General features: G+C 45.4%; 1 protein-coding gene across 3 annotated transcripts in view; it reads right to left on the minus strand.

Annotated features, from left to right (window-relative positions):
- Positions 1 to 19,502, minus strand: part of GRID1 (glutamate ionotropic receptor delta type subunit 1) — a 639,650-nt gene that overhangs the window by 104,971 nt on the left and 515,177 nt on the right. For all 3 annotated transcript variants that reach the window (XM_025435395.3, XM_035715124.2, XM_035715125.2), the window contains 4 exons: positions 10,016 to 10,117; positions 8,403 to 8,600; positions 3,809 to 4,133; positions 2,555 to 2,693 (listed from right to left, as the gene is read on the minus strand). In XM_025435395.3, the coding sequence (XP_025291180.1) occupies positions 2,555 to 2,693; positions 3,809 to 4,133; positions 8,403 to 8,600; positions 10,016 to 10,117 (764 nt within the window). The remainder of the gene's footprint in view (positions 1 to 2,554; positions 2,694 to 3,808; positions 4,134 to 8,402; positions 8,601 to 10,015; positions 10,118 to 19,502) is intronic.

Raw genomic sequence — 19,502 nt, forward strand, 5'->3', positions numbered from 1 at the left:
TGTTAAGATGTTGAAAAGAGAAAGTACAGAGTGGGGAAAATATTTACAAATAAGATGTCTGACAAAGAACTAGTATCTAAAATATATAAAGAACTTTCAAAACACAAGAGTAATAGTCAAACAACCGATTTGGAAAATGGGCAAGGGGCTCCTGGGTGGCTCAGTTGGGTAAGCACCCCACTCTGGATTTTGGGTTAGGTCATGATCTCAGGGTCGTGAGATTCGAGTTCCAAGTCAGGCTCTGTACTGCGATGGAACCTGCTTGGGATTCTCTCTCCCTCTGCTCTTCCCCCTGCTCATGCATGTGTGCTCTCTTTCTCTCTCTCTAAAAAAGAGAGAGAGAGAGAGAGAGAGAGAGAGAGAGAGAGAGAGAAAGGAAGAAAAAGAAAATGGGCAAAATACTCAAATGGATATTTCACCAAAGAGGTTACTATATAGTTAGCAATAAGCACATTAAAAGGTGTTCAACACAATTGCTCATTAGGGAAATGCAAATTAAAACCAGAATGAGATATCAGTCCATGCCTATCAGAATGGTAAAATAAAAAAATAGTGAAAATCCTAAATGCTGGCAAAGATGCAAAGAAACCGGATCATTACCATACCACTAGTAGTAATATAAAGTTCCAGTCACTCTAGAATATGGGTTGATAGTTTCTTATAAAACATAATTTCTTATAAAACCTGCTATTACCACATGACCCAGCAATTGCACTCTTGGATATGTATCACAAACAAATGAAAACTTGTGTTCACACCAAAACCTACGCACAAATACGTACAGTGGCTTTCTTCATAATTGCATAAGGGCGAAAACAAGCTGACATCCTCCAGTGTGTGAACTCACGAACAAGCTGTGGTGCATGTAATACTACTAAGCAACAAAAAGGCAATGAATTATTAATACACACACCAACCTGGATGAACCTCCAGAGAATGGCACTAAATGAAAAAGGCAATCCAAAAGCTATGATTCCATTCATATAACATATATAAAATGACAACATTTTAAAGATTTTTATTTACTTATTTATTTGAGAGAGAGAGAGAGAACATGAGTGAGCAGGGGGGAGGAGCAGAGGAAGAGAGACAAGCAGACTTGGTACTGAGCATGAGCCCGAGGTGGGGCCCAACTCCAGAACTCCAGAACCCTGACATTGTGACCTGAGCTGAAATCAAAAGTTGGACGCTTCACTGACTGAGCCGCCCAGGTGCCCTGAAATGATAACATCTTAGAAATGGAGAACACATGAGTGGTCACCAGGGGTTGAGAGCAGGACTAGAGGGGAAGAAGTGTGTGTGAGATGGGTGTGGCCATAAGAGGAAAATACAAGGGATCCTCGTAGGAATAAAATTCTTTATCATCTTTACTGTGGTGATGAATACACACATCTACACACTTGACGAGACTGTGTAGCACCAGATGCACGCACATGCACGTGCGCAGGGAAATGAGTACAAGAGGGGAAATCTGAATAGAATCAGCCAGTTCTCTTAATATCAATACTCTGGCTGTGATAAGATGACTACAGTTTTGCAAAATGTGACCATGGGGGGAAACCAGTTAAAGGGTATTATGAGATCTCTCTGCATTATTTCTTACAACTGCATGTGAATCTATAATTATCTCAATAAAAATGCCAACTGAAAAATAAGACTGGATGCTATCATACTAAATTTTGAATCCTGGCCAGAGTCTGAACTCTTTTAAATAGGCCGCTGGGAGCCATAGAAGCTAGTTAAGTACGGATGACCAGGTAGGGCTGTGGATCAAAAGAATCCATATAATGATAGTGAGTATGATGAATTAAGGGAGAAATTACACACGATAATCAGGAATCCAGTGAGAGGGGATATTGCGGCCAATATGGTACCGGAGGAAACGCAGACTAGTGCCCACGGTCACTTCAGCAACAGCATTGCAAACACCCCTTCACTTGGCCCAAGTTCATCTGCAATTTACACAGTATGTGGAATTCTGATCCTAAAACAAAGGTGCTCCCATGTTATTCCACTATGTTGAACTAATTCTTTTACACCATATTTTTAAAACTTTGGTAAAACAAAGAAATGTTTTTATTCCCTGATTTCAATAATTTCACAAGTATAAGTGAAATAAGTTTTCTAATCACCGTGATAGTGGCATGTCTTTAAAAATAAGTTTAAGGTGTTTGAAGATTTGGGAAAATATCTTAGACTTGTGGTCTTAATTAATTTTAATTTAATGTTTAGAAAATTTTGATTAAATAAGTTTGTAATCAACGTTTAAATGCCTGAGGAAATTTAATTTGTTAATTTTTAATGTTTTGATTTCTTAGTCTTATAAGCAGCATTTAAATGTTCAGAGAAGTATTATTTAATTCATTTATGCATTTATATAATTGTGTATGAAGTAAAATACAAGAGGAGCAAAGCTCTCCAATGCATTGAGTACGATGATCAAACTGCAGATCTGGGATCTGAGTCTGTTTACCTCTATAACATGAGGCTATATTGTCTTTACAGCTTTTCGGAGCTGCATGATCCCAGATCTGGAGGGAGGAATGGATCTTACCTTATGGGGTTGTCCATCCTGGACACTGTAAGGAATGCAGCAAGATTCGCTGTGTAGGAGGAGCACACAATGAGGGTGAAGAGCCACCAGCTACCCATCACGATGCGCATGGCCATGGAGTTCACGGAGGATTCGCCACCTGCAGGAGGCCAGCAAAGTGGTTGGCCCTGGACTTCGTGCTCACTCCCATCCCCACAGAAATGCTCCAGCTCCACCCTGCAGCCGGGCTCAAGGAACCACCAAGAGGTTGGGCTAGGGAGCAGGGAACTGAGTTGCTGGCTGGTTATGGGGGACTGTGACAATTCTGGGAAGGAATCCAAAGATTATCCATCTTGGAAAGGGATGAAGGACCACCAAATACAAAGATCCAGGACTTCACTGGGTTGCCTACTTCCAGGGCTGCAACCTGATGTAAGAGCCTTTCCCCATTTCGAATTCAGAGAGAGTAGTCTCAGGAATTCTGTAAATATAGAATTACCTCCTACCTGGAGGGTTCCCTGGCTTTCTTATAAACCTCAGAAATGAGATCTCACTTTTATTAATATTCAGCCCTCACTAGATGACTTTTTTCCTAGGATTTTCAGAAGTCATTGCCTGTGACTTGTAGTCTGAAGCTGCCCCGTTGAGGCCAATTATTTCTCCTCGGTCCCTTCGGTGGTAGCAGAAGAAAGCGTTTCACCGACTAATCTTATATAACCTGGTGAACAGGCGGTACATGTTTTGCCATGGTGCAAACAAAGCCAACACTCACATTAGGAACTTTGCAATTCATAGTTTAGGTCAAAACTGCACGAACCAGGAACTTACCAAGTGCTCTCCAGACTTCACAGAGGAAGGAGACTTTGTATCTCAAGAATGGATGGAGTATTGCTTAGATGATTGAAAAGCAATTGTGATTTTTTTTTTTCCTATTAAGACTGCAAATTTAAGCAAGATTCAGTTTCATCTGACAACCCCGGATGCATAACAATCAACCTAATGTGGGAGGGGAGAAGAGTGCAAAGCAGAACTCCAAAGTTAATTTTATCTAAAGCGGAGAACCGGGCTTTGAAGTTGAGTTCCTTGTCACTTCATTTAATTTCTATCTGTATTACTCAGAGAAATTGGGGGCAGCCTGATATTGGTCCTGTCCTAGAGATGAAATAAAACTGCATTTAAAATGACTTTGCCAAAACCTATCTAAGAACTCGGCCAGTGGGCAAGTTCTCTCAGGCCCCTGGGGCTCCGGCGACATCAGGAAACCAGGACTCGTACCTTGCTGTACGAAGGCCCCGTAGACTATCCAGATGGCACTGTGCAAGGTGGCCGAAGCGGAGGGTCGGGGCTGGGCAGCACTCTGAGCCCTCACGGCCTGGATCCGGTTCAACACAAATATCAGCACGCCCACCACGGGGATGGCTGCTGCAATGCAGGCCCACACGGCAAAATCAAACGGAGCAAAAAGAGAGAAGATGCTGATTTTCTCCTCGGGCTTCTTGATCAGGATGCCCACCGAATAGTCCATGTAGCGCTTGCTGAAGTCCACAACGCTCTCCCTCTCCGGGGTGATTGTGATGGCCGAGATGGCCAGGTCTGCTCTCTGAAAGGCAAAACCAACTCATCAGGCATCGGTCCCCACTTCCTGCAGGGTCCCACCCCGGGGCAAGGCCTGCCCTCTACCCTTTGGGCTGTTTTGTCAAGAGGAAACAGATTCAAGAGGTGACAACCTGTGACCTCGAATATTGTAAAAAAAAAAAAAAAAAAAAAAAAAAAAAAAACCCCACTAAGTTGTCTGTTTGAATTATAGTTTTTCTTCACTTTCTTGTTGTTCTCGGAAACTTCCACTATCTTCTTTCTTTTGCCGGTTCTTCCTTCTACCCCAGCCCTGCTTCCCACCAAGAAGGCCCTTCCTTCTATCTTCTTCTAGACTTATCTGCATCCTTGCTATACTTTCATCAAGCCTCTCCAAGCTTCCATTAGCCCACATGGATGTCTCCCTCTCTTCAGATGCTTCAGAATTACGTGGTAAGTTGTACGACTACTAGAAATCTCATTAATGTCCCAGTCTCTGGTTGTTTTATATGCAGACTTTATGCCAGAGAGTAATATCCTCCAAGACGAAAGGGGTTATGTACTGTCATTGATCAGCCCTTAATTCATGGCCTCGCAGACATATGGGTTGATTTTTCATATACTAAAGCCATGTTGGGAGGGAACTTTCTGGGCACGCTGGACTTTAAAAAGCACCTTGCAATATTTTTGCTTTCTAAGATGGACTTAATTTTAAAAATAGACAAAGACTCCAATAAGATGGAACTAGACTGAAAGATGAGAGTGCCAAGACTGGTGGAGGTTAGGATAAGTAGGCCCCAGGGGATGATGGTGGGTAATAATGGGCCTGCAGTCCCCACTCCAACCACAAGAGCATCAAAATATACACTGATCATCCTAATCTTGGCTCTTGGACCTTTAAGTAGGAGGCATCATCAGAACTGCTTAGTTTAGAGTAATCAGCTCTGACAACTGATCCAATGTGCATATTTAAATTGGGAAAAAAGGGGATCCCTGGGTGGCGCAGCGGTTTGGCGCCTGCCTTTGGCCCAGGGCGCGATCCTGGAGACCCGGGATCGAATCCCACGTCGGGCTCCCGGTGCATGGAGCCTGCTTCTCCCTCTGCCTATGTCTCTGCCTCTCTCTCTCTCTCTCTCTCTCTCTCTCTCTCTCTGTGTGACTATCATAAATAAATAAAGAAAAAAATATTAAAAAAAAATAATAAAAATAAATAAATAAATAAATAAATAAATAAATAAATAGGGAAAAGAGGGGTGCCTGGGTGGCTCAGTCGATCAAGCAGCCAACTCTTGGTTTCAGCTCAGGTCATGATCCTGCCATTGTGGGATCAAGCCCCGTGTCAGGTTCTGTGTTCAGTATGGAGTCTGCTTTAGGTTTTCTCTTTCTCTCTCTCTCCTCCTCTTTCTCTTCTCTCTCTCTAATAAATAAAATCTTTTAAAAAAATAAATTACATTGGGAAAACATACATAAAAAGACTTTATCGGGAAAAGATTTTTATCAGGTTTAATATGTGGACTAGACTGACAAATAAACTGATATTCTAATCTATGAAATCCAGGGATGCCTGGGTGGCTCAGTGGTCGAGCCTCTGCCTTTGGCTCAGGGCGGGATCCAGGGGTCCTGGGATCAAGTCCCACATGGGGCTCCCTGCAGGGAGCCTGCTTCTCCCTCTGCCTGTGTCTCTGTCTCTCTGTGTGTCTCTTATGAATAAATAAATAAAATATTTTAAAAATTAACTATAAAATCCAAAAAAATTAAATAAATAAACTGTGAAATCAACAACATATCTAAAGTAAAAAGAAAAAATATTGGAGGTAACGAGGGTGAAGCTCTCCTCTTAGACTTATCACATTTGTATCTCTGGTTCTTGCCTCTCTTTTTAAAAACTCAAGATCCAGAGATTTCCTTTTAAGAATTTGGAGCATTCAAAGCGTATGTAAGGACTAAGAAGAGATCTTGTGGAGCAGGACAGGTTCATAACATGGGAAGAAGAGAAAGTAATTTATGAAGCCAGGACTAGAAGAAGCACAGGGAGATTGAGTTATGACCCCAGTAGAGGGGTCATAACACTCCCACCTCTGAAACTGGAGGTTAGAGCAGGTGTCTGCAGATGTGAATTTCATAGGTAGTTGAAATAGTATTTCAAGCCCACAAATCTCCATTTCTTTGCCTAATATAGGAGCACAATTTTTTTTTTTTTTTTTTTTTTTTTTTTTTTACTTAGGAGAGAAGACTTTTAGGTTGCTTAAAGAGAAAGACAAACTTTTGAAACAGTCGCTAAAGGATATAGCCAAGGGGTCCAACAAAGGACAAGTTAAGGAACTCAGTCTGTCCTGAAGGCCTAGCTCAGGTTGGAGGCCACACAATGTTCATACTTCCATTTGGGCAGATTTGTGATTTTCTTCTCTAATTGAATGCAGCAACTTGGATGTCAGATTCAGAGGGTAGATAATATAATCAAGTCGGGGTTTCAGTACAGTAAGAAACCAAGAACAAAGAGAATCACAAAAGATGAAGGACACAGGATTATCTGGTCCAATATTGAGGGTATGCCAGCCAGGGAAGGATGCGGTATCACAAGGACACAAAAATCTTAAAGAAAGATGAACCTCAAATACATGTGCTAAGTAGAAAGGGCCAGACACAAAAAACCATGTATGACTCCATTTAAATTAAATGTTCACCAAAGCAAATCTATGGAAATAGAAAATAGATTGATGGCTGCCTAGGTCTGGGGTCAGGAATGGAATTAACTATAAATAAGTATGAGGGATCTCACTGAATTGATGGAATTATCCTAAAACTAGATTGTTTTTAAAAAGATTTTGTTTATTTGAGACAGAGAGAGAGTATGTGAGCACACGTGCCGGGGGAGAGGGGAGCAGAGGGAGAGGGAGAAGCAGACTCCCCACTGAGGCAGGAAGCCCAACAAGGGGCTGAGATCATCAAAGGCAGACATTTAACCGACTGAGCCACCCAGGTGCTCCCCAAAACTAGATTATGAAGATGGTTGGCACAACTCAGTAGATTTCCTAAAAGTCACTGAATTATTTGAAATGGGTGTATTTTATATATAAAACATTATATGGTCTCATTCATTTGGGGAATATAAATAATAGTGAAAGGGAATAAGAGGGAAGGGAGAAGAAATGGGTAGGAAATATCAGAAAGGGAGACAGAACATGAAGACTCCTAACCCTGGGAAATGAACTAGGGGTGGTGGAAGGGGAGGAGGGCGGGGGGTGGGGGTGAATGGGTGACGGGCACTGAGGGGGGCACTTGATGGGATGAGCACTGGGTGTTATTCTGTATGTTGGCAAATTGAACACCAATAAAAAATAAATTTATTATAAAAAATAAATAAAATAGTACTGCAATAAAATTGTTTTTTAAATAACTTAGGAGAAGTTGGAGAGATTGTGTGTGCCTTTGTGGGTCTATAAAGCAAAGGACCTATGTTTTAGGAGCAAAAGTTCAAAAGACGTGGTAGTGGTAGGACACAGCAGGTGGTAGTGTCAGAGTGGAACAGTGACAGCAACATGCAAGATGTTAACAGAACGCATGGGTACAGACACTGCCATGGAGCACAAACAGAGGTCACCGGAGGGAGGCAGGGCAGTCAGAACACTGGGGTCCCCTGGGGATGTCTGTAACGTCAGAGATGGCGGCAACAGCAGCACTAGGGAACGAGGCCTGGAGCAGATGCCACCATCATAAATAACTGTCAGGAGATGACCCACGGGTCTGGGGTGACAGGGGTGAGGACGGGGACACGGTGAATTGGCCTCATACCATGAGTCTCAATGAGGACCCAGGCTCTACAGGAGAGAGGAAGAGTAATTATGTGAAATTAATCTGAGGAATGTCGTATCACTTACACACGACAGTGCAGACACACGCACACACTCACACGCGTGCATCTGTATAGACACACCCCACCGTGAGCCACGAGGGGGAAAAGAATCAGCACTCACTAACACTGCCTGCGAGAACCAAGTTCCTATTTCAGCCCAAACGTGGGGTGGGTTGCAGGAAGGGTGTGCTACAGGGCAGGCTCTGGAGAAATGGCAGCAGTAGGTACGGAAGGAAGACAGAGTGAGAGATAGAACCCAGAGGTGGAGCATGGCGGGGCGGGGTGGGCTCAAGAAGAGAGAGCTCTAGTGGGTGAAGAGTGGTGACCTGTGATCTGCTTAGCTAGTTCCAGAGTTCTAAATGCCTAATGGGCCAAATTTAGGGATCACCGCAGAGGCAGGCAAGGTGCCCCCCCCCAACCCCGTGGGCCGGCCCCGGGACCTACCTTGCTGATGAGTTCCCCGATCATCCCGTTCCAGGAGGTGTTATGGAGCTGGTGGCCGTACCTGCCATCGGGGGCCTGGTAAATCTCATATTTGAAGCCCAGAGCCTTGGCCAGCGCATCCAGGACATCTATGGAGAACCCTTTATAGCGCTTGGGCTGTCCAAGGATGTTCTCAGCCACCATCACGAAAGGCTCTTCCTGAGGACAACAGAACGAATGCTCTTCAATTAAATCACGGGTTCCGGGATACACACCTTTCCAGGGTACTGCTGGAGAGACCAACCTGATGAATCCGCTTTAGAATGTTTGCGGACGTGGGCATGTGTTCACCCAACTTAGGCCTGAGGTCTGAAGATCTCGGCCCTGGATTAAAGCAGTTTATGGACACTTGGCGCGCGCTGGATAGGAAGATCCCTGCCACCAGCACATTGACGGAGGGACGGAGATTTACTTGTGCTGTGTGACACTTTCCCAGCCTCTGCTCGGAACCCCATTGCCAGAATGACATGATTTGTTTTCATTCCTTTATTTGTGACATTCAGGACTCTGTTCTTAGGAAATGCCATAATTCTTCAGGACCCACATGAGAAATGTGGTTACTTCTCATCCAGGATAAAGAGCGACAATAAAAGCTCTATGATATTAGATTGAGAGAAGACAATATTACATCCATCAGATTGTACTAGAAAATGGATTCTGATTCATGGAAGAAGGTCACACCATAAGTCAAAGCCTGGGACAGAATTAAAGCCCGCCGTTCCTGAGCCCAAAGCCACATTCACACATTTTGTCCTGTGACATATGTGCTTCTGCAGGGCACGTGGTCCTCTGGAGAAAGCCTTAGCCTTCCCCATCACACTCGTATGAAACCGAACAAGACTTTGGGCAAACGGCCCCGGAGAATATATCTCATTAGTGTCCCTGGGGCCGTGGGGGGTTATGGCATAATGCTTATTCTGTGATGTGCACACGGGATGGAGGAGAACGCTGCTGCTAAAGGCTTCTAGGGCTGAAGAGACATCAGCATCTGACGGGACACAGGGACCATTTGAATCGTGTGAATCTAAAATGTCTCCTACAGCCCTAAAAAGCTGAAGGAAGAACTTGGCCGGAAGATGCCCCTAGTCTCTTAAAGATATAAAAGTCTACGATTCCAAGACTACCGTGCAGGAAAACTGCAACAGACGGTCTTTGTTGTGAAGTTTGTGTCCCACGGGGCCATCGGCGAGTTTGGGTGCCGGAAGAGTGGCCTCCTCCAAGCACCTTTGAGGACTCTGGCTGCCAGCAAAGCTCTCTAGAGGACTACCAGGAGGTCAAGATACTGTTTACGTCCAGGAACAGGTAGGGCTGCGTCTGCTTAGAAGTTTGGCCGTGGAGATTAGTGGTTCTTCTCCCGAGCAGCTCAGTCACCTCCGTGGAAGGCCCTGGGACAGAATCTCCAACCCTCCTCTTCCTTCATTACTTGCAAAATTATTTGCCAGAAAGGCCTTATGAGCCCCCAAGCCACTACACGAGATCCCCTTCCCCCCAAGCCCAGCATGAAGCCAAACAGAGAGAAGCCCCTAACTCCAAAGCCCAAATGGTGAACCGCCCCAAAATGCCCGTGATCCTACCAAGACAGTCACCACTTTGAGAGTCAGTCCTTGGAGGCGGCTGCCCATGGGCCTCTCTTGCAGGCTGCCATTCAGGCCTTTCTCTGAGTCCCACGTCGCCAGCTGTGAAGGAAAAAGGGAGTGTGAGGGGCAGAATGGCATCTGCGTGCAGCCCAGGACTGCGGCCCTCAAACCGGGATCCTGGGTCCCGCCACTGGGAGGATAGCGGTCCCCCCGTGTCCCGGAGACTCAAGGCCACCTTAAAACCTTAGAAAGAATACGTGAGTGACGAAGGTCTCCCTTCCTCCAGCAACTCATCTGGAACTCGGAGGACTTGTCACATCCTTCAAGTAAAGCCAGTTGGTAAGAAATTGTTTCCAGAATGAACATTTCTGTCTAACGTTATCCTATCCACCCATGGGGTTCAGATCACCACGTCTCCCACAAAGTGTCTTCTTTCTTTAATTACCCTGTGACTTGCCCAGGCCGGAGGGCCCCTGAGTTCAGCCAATGCTGCCACCAGGGCAAGATGAGGCTGAGCAGCATGTCCGGCTCGCCTTGCGCCCCGATGCCCACTGCAGGCAGGGTCGAGAGCTCGCGGCCTGTCTTCGCTGAGGGGGCAGATGTCATGATTCTCTTTGATATGCAGGTACAGGTACAGGTACAGGCCTGGAACACCCAGGCTCTGGATCTGCCATAGCCCCCCAGGGCTGCGGAGTCCCTCCCACGGCCAGAGACAGCTCTGATAGGCCCCCCAGGGCGATTGGGGAGCCCCTCTACGGCTCAGAAACAACAGGCGATGCAATGTCCTTCACACGGCGTCCCCTCTCTGCATCCCTGCAGGCCCGGGAAACCACGGTGAAATCTTGGTCTCATCAATGATTCTCCATCATTAATTGGTAAAAAGGTACAAGGCACCTTAAGCAGGATCTCAGCACTTGGGCGCCAGGGATTGTAATGCAACCCCAGCCACCATCATTGAGAAACCCTGTCCTTTTAGGTCGCTGCAGATTAGGTTCTCTTAAGAAGGCTTTTAAAACATACCGAAGGCTGGGCCTCATCCCCAGAGATTTGAATTTAATTGGTCTGTGGTGGGCTAGATATGAATATTTCAGCTCCCCAGGTGATTCTAATGCACAGCCAGGATTGTAAACCTCTGCTCTAGATTAAAGCAGGTGATTCTCAAACTGTAATATGCACACAAATTATCCAGGGATTTTATATGCACTTTCTGATTCTGGGGCCTGTGGTTATTCCTGTCTAACAAGCTCCCAGGTGATGCTGCTGCTGCTGCTGCTCCATGACCACCATTTAAGCAGCAAGGAGTTAAAAGATCAGACCACTGTGGGCAGCATCTACTTCATCAGAGAAAACCGACAAGTCCCCTAGTTAGGCTGGGCAGAGCCATCCCTCTGTGGAGAAATGTCACCAGCTGCCCTAAAGGAGCCACCAATAGCACTACTTCAGGACACTTCTACTCTCCCAGCATGTCCCTTAGCCTTGACATCTGCAGCAGGGTCTGCACTCCGAGCGTTGACTACGAGGCCACAGTTGCAGAATCTGTGGGACCATTCCATCTGGAACATACTAGAACCCTGAGGCAGGAACACCGGGATGAGACACATGGTTGTCGAAGCAGTTTAAAAGGAACCTGGAAACTCTGGCTGTCACTTTGGACACAATACCAACTAAGACCCACTCCATCCTAAGGTATAGGATGCCTGGCAGTGATGAATGAATCATTTAGTTAAGAGCATGGCCATGTGCTCTCAGGAGCTCCTCACAGCCGCCACCAATTAATTTGAGGGGCACTGCAGTTAAGGGCAAAGTTAAAATCTACCCAAACTCCTGTTCAAGGACATCAAAGAATTCACACTCTGGGAACTGGCATCGTGAGAAGGAAAGCTCAAGGCTGTTTCCCCCTTGGGTCTCAGGAAACAGCCCTGGGATCCAGAATCAATTCTTGCATCTGGATTAAAATGCTGGTCAAAGGGAAGAGACCAACCTAGATGAAAAGAGTCAAGGTGTTGATTCCCTACATCCTGTGGACCCTCCGATATGGACCAGGGTACTCATGATGTGTATCTGGGCTGCCTGCTGGCCCAGCCTTGGAGCTGCTTAGCCCTGATGGGTAATCTGCTGCCCCTCCTGGGTTGGGTGGTGGTAAGAAGGCCCCTGGACCACCTCAATGACTGATAAAGTCCTAATGAAGGCAAGCTCGTCCTAACAATGACATGTTAGTGCCACGTACCAGATATTTCGCCTTGCAGCAGGACTTGACGTCCTATCATGTGCTGCCAAACCTCCGTGACAGAGCCAAAGGGGCACCTCAACTCCCTGCTAGCACCTGCATGAGTAAGCACCTGGAATGGGGCTCTGCTTGGCCTTGAGCAAACAAACTCTACCTGTCTGTCTCCCGGGGTTGTAATCAGTCTTGAGGATGGGGAAGAGAGGCAGGAAAAAGCAGCTGGGATGAAGCTCTGTCCTAGAGTTTTAGCTCAGCTGCGAGAAGGGCTCTGCCTCTCAGTCCCTAACGGTACAACCCTCTTCTAGCTCATTGCCTGGCTCAAGGCAGCAGCCTCTCCTTTGATCTCATGAACCCCAACCTCTCTCTGACAGCCTCTCCCATTGTGCTGATTTGTACCTTTATAATAAATAAACCCAAACATGAACTGTGTTAACGAAAAGTTTCAAACGACTTCCCATTTCCTGCAGAATAAATCGTAACACTCTGAAGCCTGGCCTTAAAGAAAAAGGCCTTCCTTATGGAGATCAAGCCTGACAATCAGCTTCACTGAGGTTTGTGTAGGCCCAGTCCACTCCCACCCCAGCAAATGCCTCACCCTCCTCATGCACCTCACATGGCATGCTTCCTCCAGTTCCTTCTGCCTGTAATACCATTCCTCTTTGGTTGGGTCTGGTACATTCTTAACTCATATTTTTTTAATAAGATTTCACTTTAGAATAGTTTTAGTTTTACAGAAAAGTTGTAGAGGTTGTGCAGAGGCTGTCCATATTCCCCACATCCAGTTTTCCGTATCCAAGATGTTACATTAGTGTAACACACTGCTCGCAGCGAATGCAATGCTGATGAGCCCAATCTCGACCATTTACACAGAGCTGGGTAGAGATGATCCCCATTGTCTTCCATGCTGGACCTAAGGTTGTGACCCTGCTGTGCAATTTGGGTTGGTTACCCTGTCCCTTTCGAACAAAACCCTGTCTTCAGAAACTGTCTAGAATTTCAGGCTCTTGGACTAGACCTTGCCTTGCTTATTCCCATCTCAGGGTTTCCAACCTTGATTTGAACGCCATGTTCTCCTCTCAAAGATCAACTTACTACACTCGGTAAAGATCTGGGGAAGAAGAGAGGAACTCAGAGGTATGAAAGCAGCGTAAGTTTGGTAGTCGACTGACCTATATCTAGCTGTGTTTCCACCACTTACCTGGGTGACCTCAGAGAGCACATTTTACCATGGTGCTTAGAATTTTGCATAAATTTGACTCCATTAAGATTCCATTTTCTTATCTAAAAAGTGAAATAAGAATACTTTCCCTGCCTACCAAACACTTAGGGGTTATTCAAAAGGGAAAAAAAAAATCACTTTGAAATAATCTGCTATAAAATAATAATCACAAAAAAATCAGGATATAAACCTCTGTGTGCAATAAAACCTCAATTATGGTTTTTTAAAAGGGTGGTGGTAAAAATGGGTGGAGCTTTGTTGAAATGTAATATATGGATACATCCAGGTGGTGGAATTATGAGTAATCATTGCAACTTCTTGACATTGTTCTGTGTTTCCAACAGGTTTTTCACCACTTTCACAGGAGGGAAAATATGCTTTTGATCAAAATAACTAGCATAGGTGACAAGGTCCTGTCACACGCATTTGTACGACTAAGGACTGAATGGAGGGTTAAATTATCAGAGTTGGTGTGTCAAGACCAGCCTGAGCGTCAGAACCCAATGAATCAGTCCTCGGGCTGCAAGGAGCAGTGGCCAAGGCGTGCCCATCTCCTAGAAGAGGCAATTGTGGGTCATCCAGCACGGCGTCTCCCATTCTGTGACCTCCTCAACATGGCACGGGGCCCGGTGAGCCTGCTGGGTTTGGAGACAGGGAAGTAGCCACTGCTGAGGCCCAGCTCCATGAAGACAGACAAGCTTTCTCCACTAAGAAAGAAGGACAGCAATCCTAAGGCAAAGCCATTTAAATCAAAATGCAAGTACCTGAGAGGGGGAAAAAAAATTCCTCCAAGCCTATAATTACCCCTATTTTTATTTTCCTGCAAGTATTCAGGACTTAGAGGCTTTTATTTTTGTGTGTTTTTGTTTTTTAATACAGACCTCTGCCTCCCTGGCCTTCAGGGCATCCTGTACTCTGACAGAGAAAGAAAAAATACTTCAAAGTGAAACCAAAATTCCGCCTTCAAACACATCAAAGTGCAACCATGTTCTAGGAACCAGGATCCTTGAGTTGGGCAGGGAAGTTTATTATTCCCTCACATCAGCCTCAAGCCAAGCGCCCCAGGCTGAGTGAATCCCCCCCATTTTCACAAAGCCTTGTGTTCTTGCCCAAATCTTAAGACCAGAGCAGAAACCCTTCATTTCTGAGTGAGGCCATCCCTCTGAACACCTGATATGTTCAGACCAGAACACGGAAAAAAAAGCACAGCCCAAACAGAAGACTCCAGTGGACTTTTCTTTTGAAAAGAAATAAAACAAAGCCTTTAAGTGGATTCCCAAACATGCTGCCGACCCAGATTAAGAGAGACGGTATCCGGCTTCCCTCCCGAGGGCGCCTGGTTCTCCTGGTTCAGGATGCCGAGGAAAAAGGTGCAGTCAACGAGAGCCAAATGAGGCTGATAGACTTGATAAATGGGAAGCCAGAAAAACCTTTCCCTCGGAGAAGTCCTGACACTTAGTCACACAGCTGCAGACCATTTCATTTGTACATAAGGGCGTCTGTTCTGACTTTCCCTTGTATTTTGCAGACAGGATTTTGTTTATGGGATCGATGAATTTTATGGCCACAGACACCCACTTTTGACAGCTGACCTGTCAAGATCAGTGCCTGAAAAACTAATTTCCAGCACTGTTAAACAAAACGAGAACTGCCACGATTTGATAAGACAGCCGTGGTTCTCATTCATGCGGGAGGTCTACTGCGCCCAGACCAGAAGTGTGGATAGAGCCAGAGGTTACTGCACAACCATCCCCTGAAAGGAGATATATGGTTTCAAAATCTGATTATGACAAACAACTGTTCAAGAGACCAGCCAATTGGAGAATAAATTTCATAAACCACTGGTCTCGGGAAAATATATTTCCTGAGTCAATCGGGGTGTTCTTCATGTTAGCGTTTGAGTTGTGAGACGTGGGGATTTGGGACTTTGCGGCCTTGTCTTTAATAAATGCAGGGCTATTAACCATAAATGGGACAGGCCTTCCTTGGAAGAATGGTCTTTCTGGTCTATAATCTAGTTACAGAGGTTTCTTAAAGTGTCATCCCTTTCCATGGGGAGGTGGGGGGGGAGAGGAGAGGCCATCCAACTGCTTTACAGCCCAGCGACGGAGTGTGACCAGTTTCATATAGAGAGCCTCAGCAATTCCTGGGGAGGAGGTGAGGGAAGGAAAGAAAGTAGGTTTGCTTAACTCCAAATCCCATATTTAACTATATCCAGCAAGACAATAGATCAATAACCTACAGCCGCATTTTACAACTAAGTGACCAACTACTTCAGTGATAAGCTTATCTCAAGAGAGCACTGAAGGCAGGAAGTGAAGTTTTTATGACCACGTCTCTCAGACCTCACAGCCATTGCCGGAGTCCAGTTTGAGCCGTACCCTCATTGACCGGTGACTGCATTCAGCTGCGCGCGGCCTCGGCTGAGATATGGGCTGCCGTAGTGACAGCCACAGTGGGTTTATCCTCATGGCAGTGCATGGACTTTTCTAAAGCAACAATCCTCTATTAGCTGTTGTTCTATTGTCCATTTTTATGGGTAAATAGACGGGTTCAATGTATATTTCAAAGGATCACAGTCCTGGGGAGGTCTGGAGTAGAGGGGGCACCCACATCTTGACTCAGCTTGAGTTGGGGCATCCAGCCAGCCCTGGCTTCAGAGAGTCCATTGCACATTTTAAGCTTTAGCTAAATGCATGCACAACATGTTTAGACACAAAAATGCATCTTGGGAACTGAATGTAAGAATCGGAGCATAGAATATCATTTGTGGCCAGGGTGTCTAAAGTAAGGTCTAATTTTAAAGTTCATTTTGGTAGGGATGCTTGGGTGGCTCAGTGGTTAAGCATCTGCCTTCGGCTCAGGGTGTGATCCTGGTGTCCGGGGATGGAGTCCCACAACAGGATCCCTGCAGGGACCCTGCTTCTCCCTCTGCCTACATGAATAAATGAATAAAATCTTTTTATTTAAAGATTTTATTTATTTATTTATTCATGAGAGAGAGAGAGAGAGAGAGAGAGGCAGAGACACGGGCAGAGGGAGAAGCAGGCTCCATGCAGGGAGCCCGACGTGGGACTCAATCCCAGGACTCCAGGATCACACCCTGGGCTGAAGGCAGGCGCTAAACCGCTGCGCCACCCAGGGATCCCCCATAAAATCTTTGTTTAAAAAAGTTAAATTTCGGGATCCCTGGGTGGCGCAGCGATTTAGAGCCTGCCTTTGACCCAGGGCACGATCCTGGAGACCCGGGATCGAATCCCACGTCGGGCTCCCGGTGCATGGAGCCTGCTTCTCCCTCTGCCTGTGTCTCTGCCTCTCTCTCTCTATCTCTCTCTCTATCATAAATAAAAATTAAAAAATAAAAATAAAAAAGTTAAATTTCATTTTGGGAATTCCAGGCTATCAGAGCCACTAAGATATGGGCCTCGTAGAGTATGAACCACAGAAGATGATCATCAGGGCCATTCCTGAAGCCCCGGACAGGCTATAACAAGAGGAGACTCATGTGGAAGTGAAGAATTTAGGGGAGAACTGAAAGTCTCAGCCCAGGACATATGTGTGCAAGGAATCATACATTTGGCAAAAGCTTGTACTTCTTAAAAACACGCCTCAACAGAACTTGTGTTACACGTCCAGAGGGCAGAGCCATGAGAAACTAAAAGAAGAGTAAAATAGGCCAGAGAGCTGTCACAAATGGGGGTTTCATGAAAAACCTTTAGCAAGGACGGGAGAAGGATTCTCCCCAATAGTGCTGGAGAAGGGGACCAGAAAAACAAGCAGAAGTGCCATCAACATTGGCAACCAGGTCATTCATGATGGAGACCACGGACATGCCCCAGTACTAGCCTCCACTATCTAAAAGTACAGGCACGCAGGACCCACTGGGCCAACAAAGGGATAAAAGGACTGACCAACTCCAATGGTGCCAGTGATGGAGTCTCTCTGCCACGTTAAGAGCAAGGATGGAGGCAGTTCCACTCGGCCTAAGACGTGGAAAACAGCAAGACAAAGTTTCTTCCATTGTAACAAAGAACCAGATAATCAATAAAACTATATTTTTAAAAATTTAGCCTCCAAGAGAGCTGTGGTCACACAACCATCTGGTAAATTTGCAAACTGCAAAAGATGAGAAGCCCCTCTAAGGACAGACAGGACACAAGGAATGTTTCATCTCTGATAGATGATGGAAGAAGAAAAGTTGTAGTTAATAACAGCAGATAAGAAGAAAAATAAAAGACTGAAATTTCACCAGATTTTTAAAGACCCAGTTGTAGTGAGGTTCCCTGGGAGCCCAGACACAAGGGAGGCCACACCCACTCATCAGCTCTTTCCTCCAAGCCTGGGGGAGGGGGGTGGGAGGTGGAGTGAGAGAAACAAAAACAGGACAGAGGTACAGAGCGTCCAAAAGTTATAGGACAATATCTGATATGAGTTTATCTATTATTGGGCTTGTGTCTGTTATACCTGAGTAAGTCTTATAACTCAATTATAAGAAGAAATTGTAATTTTTAAAAATTGAAAAAGGACTTATTTTTCCAGGAATACGTGAAAGGATAATGTGAACACAAAACTATGTATGCTCAACATCATATGTCATCGGAGAAATGCAAAATAAGACCACAAAGACACACCACTAAGCCTCACGAGAGAGGCTAAAATCAAAGACTGACATTACCACGTGTTGGTGAGGATCTGAAAGGCAAAAAGTGCAGCCACAGCAGACAACAATTTGGCAATTTCCTATAAAGTCAAATACTCACTGACTCTCCCACCCAGCAATTCCACTCCTAGTCACTTACCTAAGGGAGATCTAAAGTACATCCATACAAAGGTCAGTGTGTGGCTGTTCCCAGAAGCTTTATTCACAATTACCTCCAAAATGGAAAAGCTCCAAATGTTGGACACGGCGATCCATGAATGGATAGACAAAATGTGGCACTTATACAATGGAACACTACTCAACAATAAAAAGCAACAAGCTACTGACCTGTGTAACCGCACGGATGAAGGTCACATGCATCACACCCAGGGAATGAAGCCAGCCACCAGAGACTTTACGACCCCATTTCCATGACTTGCTTGAAAAGGCAATATTATTGGTCCTGAAAATAGATCAGTGGTTGCCTGGAGCCAGGAATGGGAGGAAGGTGTCGGATGCAGAGAGGAAGAAGGGCAGGGTAGTGGATGTAGTCCTTGTTTTGAGGGCTGAAGTGTACACGTACCACTGGGTGCATTGGACCGGACAGTGTGCACCTGCAGTGGCTGAGTTAATTGCACAAAATTGCCTCCAAATAGGCCTAACTTGTTTTATACAAACACACACACACACACACACACACATGCTAGTGATTTGGAAAGCGATGAAGCCGTGTGCTGGAGAAGTGGAGTAGAGCACTAACCTCTCATAGGTGGACCACCTACGACCCTTTGGCAAGAATGACGACTTCTAAAGCAAGGACGGCGACATGATACTAATGATGACTGACGTTAGCGCTCTGGTACCGTCATTCTTGAACTAGCTGAAGCTAAGCAGGCATCAAGTGGCCAAGAAATTACCTATTAATCCAGAAGAACTGAGTGTGTCTGCATAAAGGTTTAGGAAGAACAGAAGTGCAGTTTTACCTTCAAATAGTTTCTTAGTGTGTTTGTGGGGGGGTGGGCAGGGACTGACCTCCTAACGTTGTATGTAGTATGATCCACCTCTTTAATGCTCATTTCTTTTTGTGAGATGCTACACAAGCACACCTAAGACGAATCGGTAGGTTGAATGGCTATTTCCGGCCTTAGACAGAGCAGTGGGACTGTAGGGATGTTTGTCTCCTGCACTACGCTACCCTGTACTGTTTGAAATGTTTTACAGAGAGAAAGCATCGCTTTTATAATCAGAGGAAATACAATAAAGCTGCTTTCACTTTGAAAACGCGCTGCAATCTAGCTTGTAACTGTAATGTTGATTTTGTATCTCTAATTGCTTAGGTGTATTGGTTTTGTCTCTCTAGATAAACGGTACATTCAGCACGGGCACCGTCTACAGTGAGACG

Source organism: Canis lupus, chromosome 4 (genome assembly GCF_003254725.2).
Source record: "Canis lupus dingo isolate Sandy chromosome 4, ASM325472v2, whole genome shotgun sequence".
In the NCBI taxonomy this organism is placed as follows: Eukaryota; Metazoa; Chordata; class Mammalia; order Carnivora; family Canidae; genus Canis; species Canis lupus.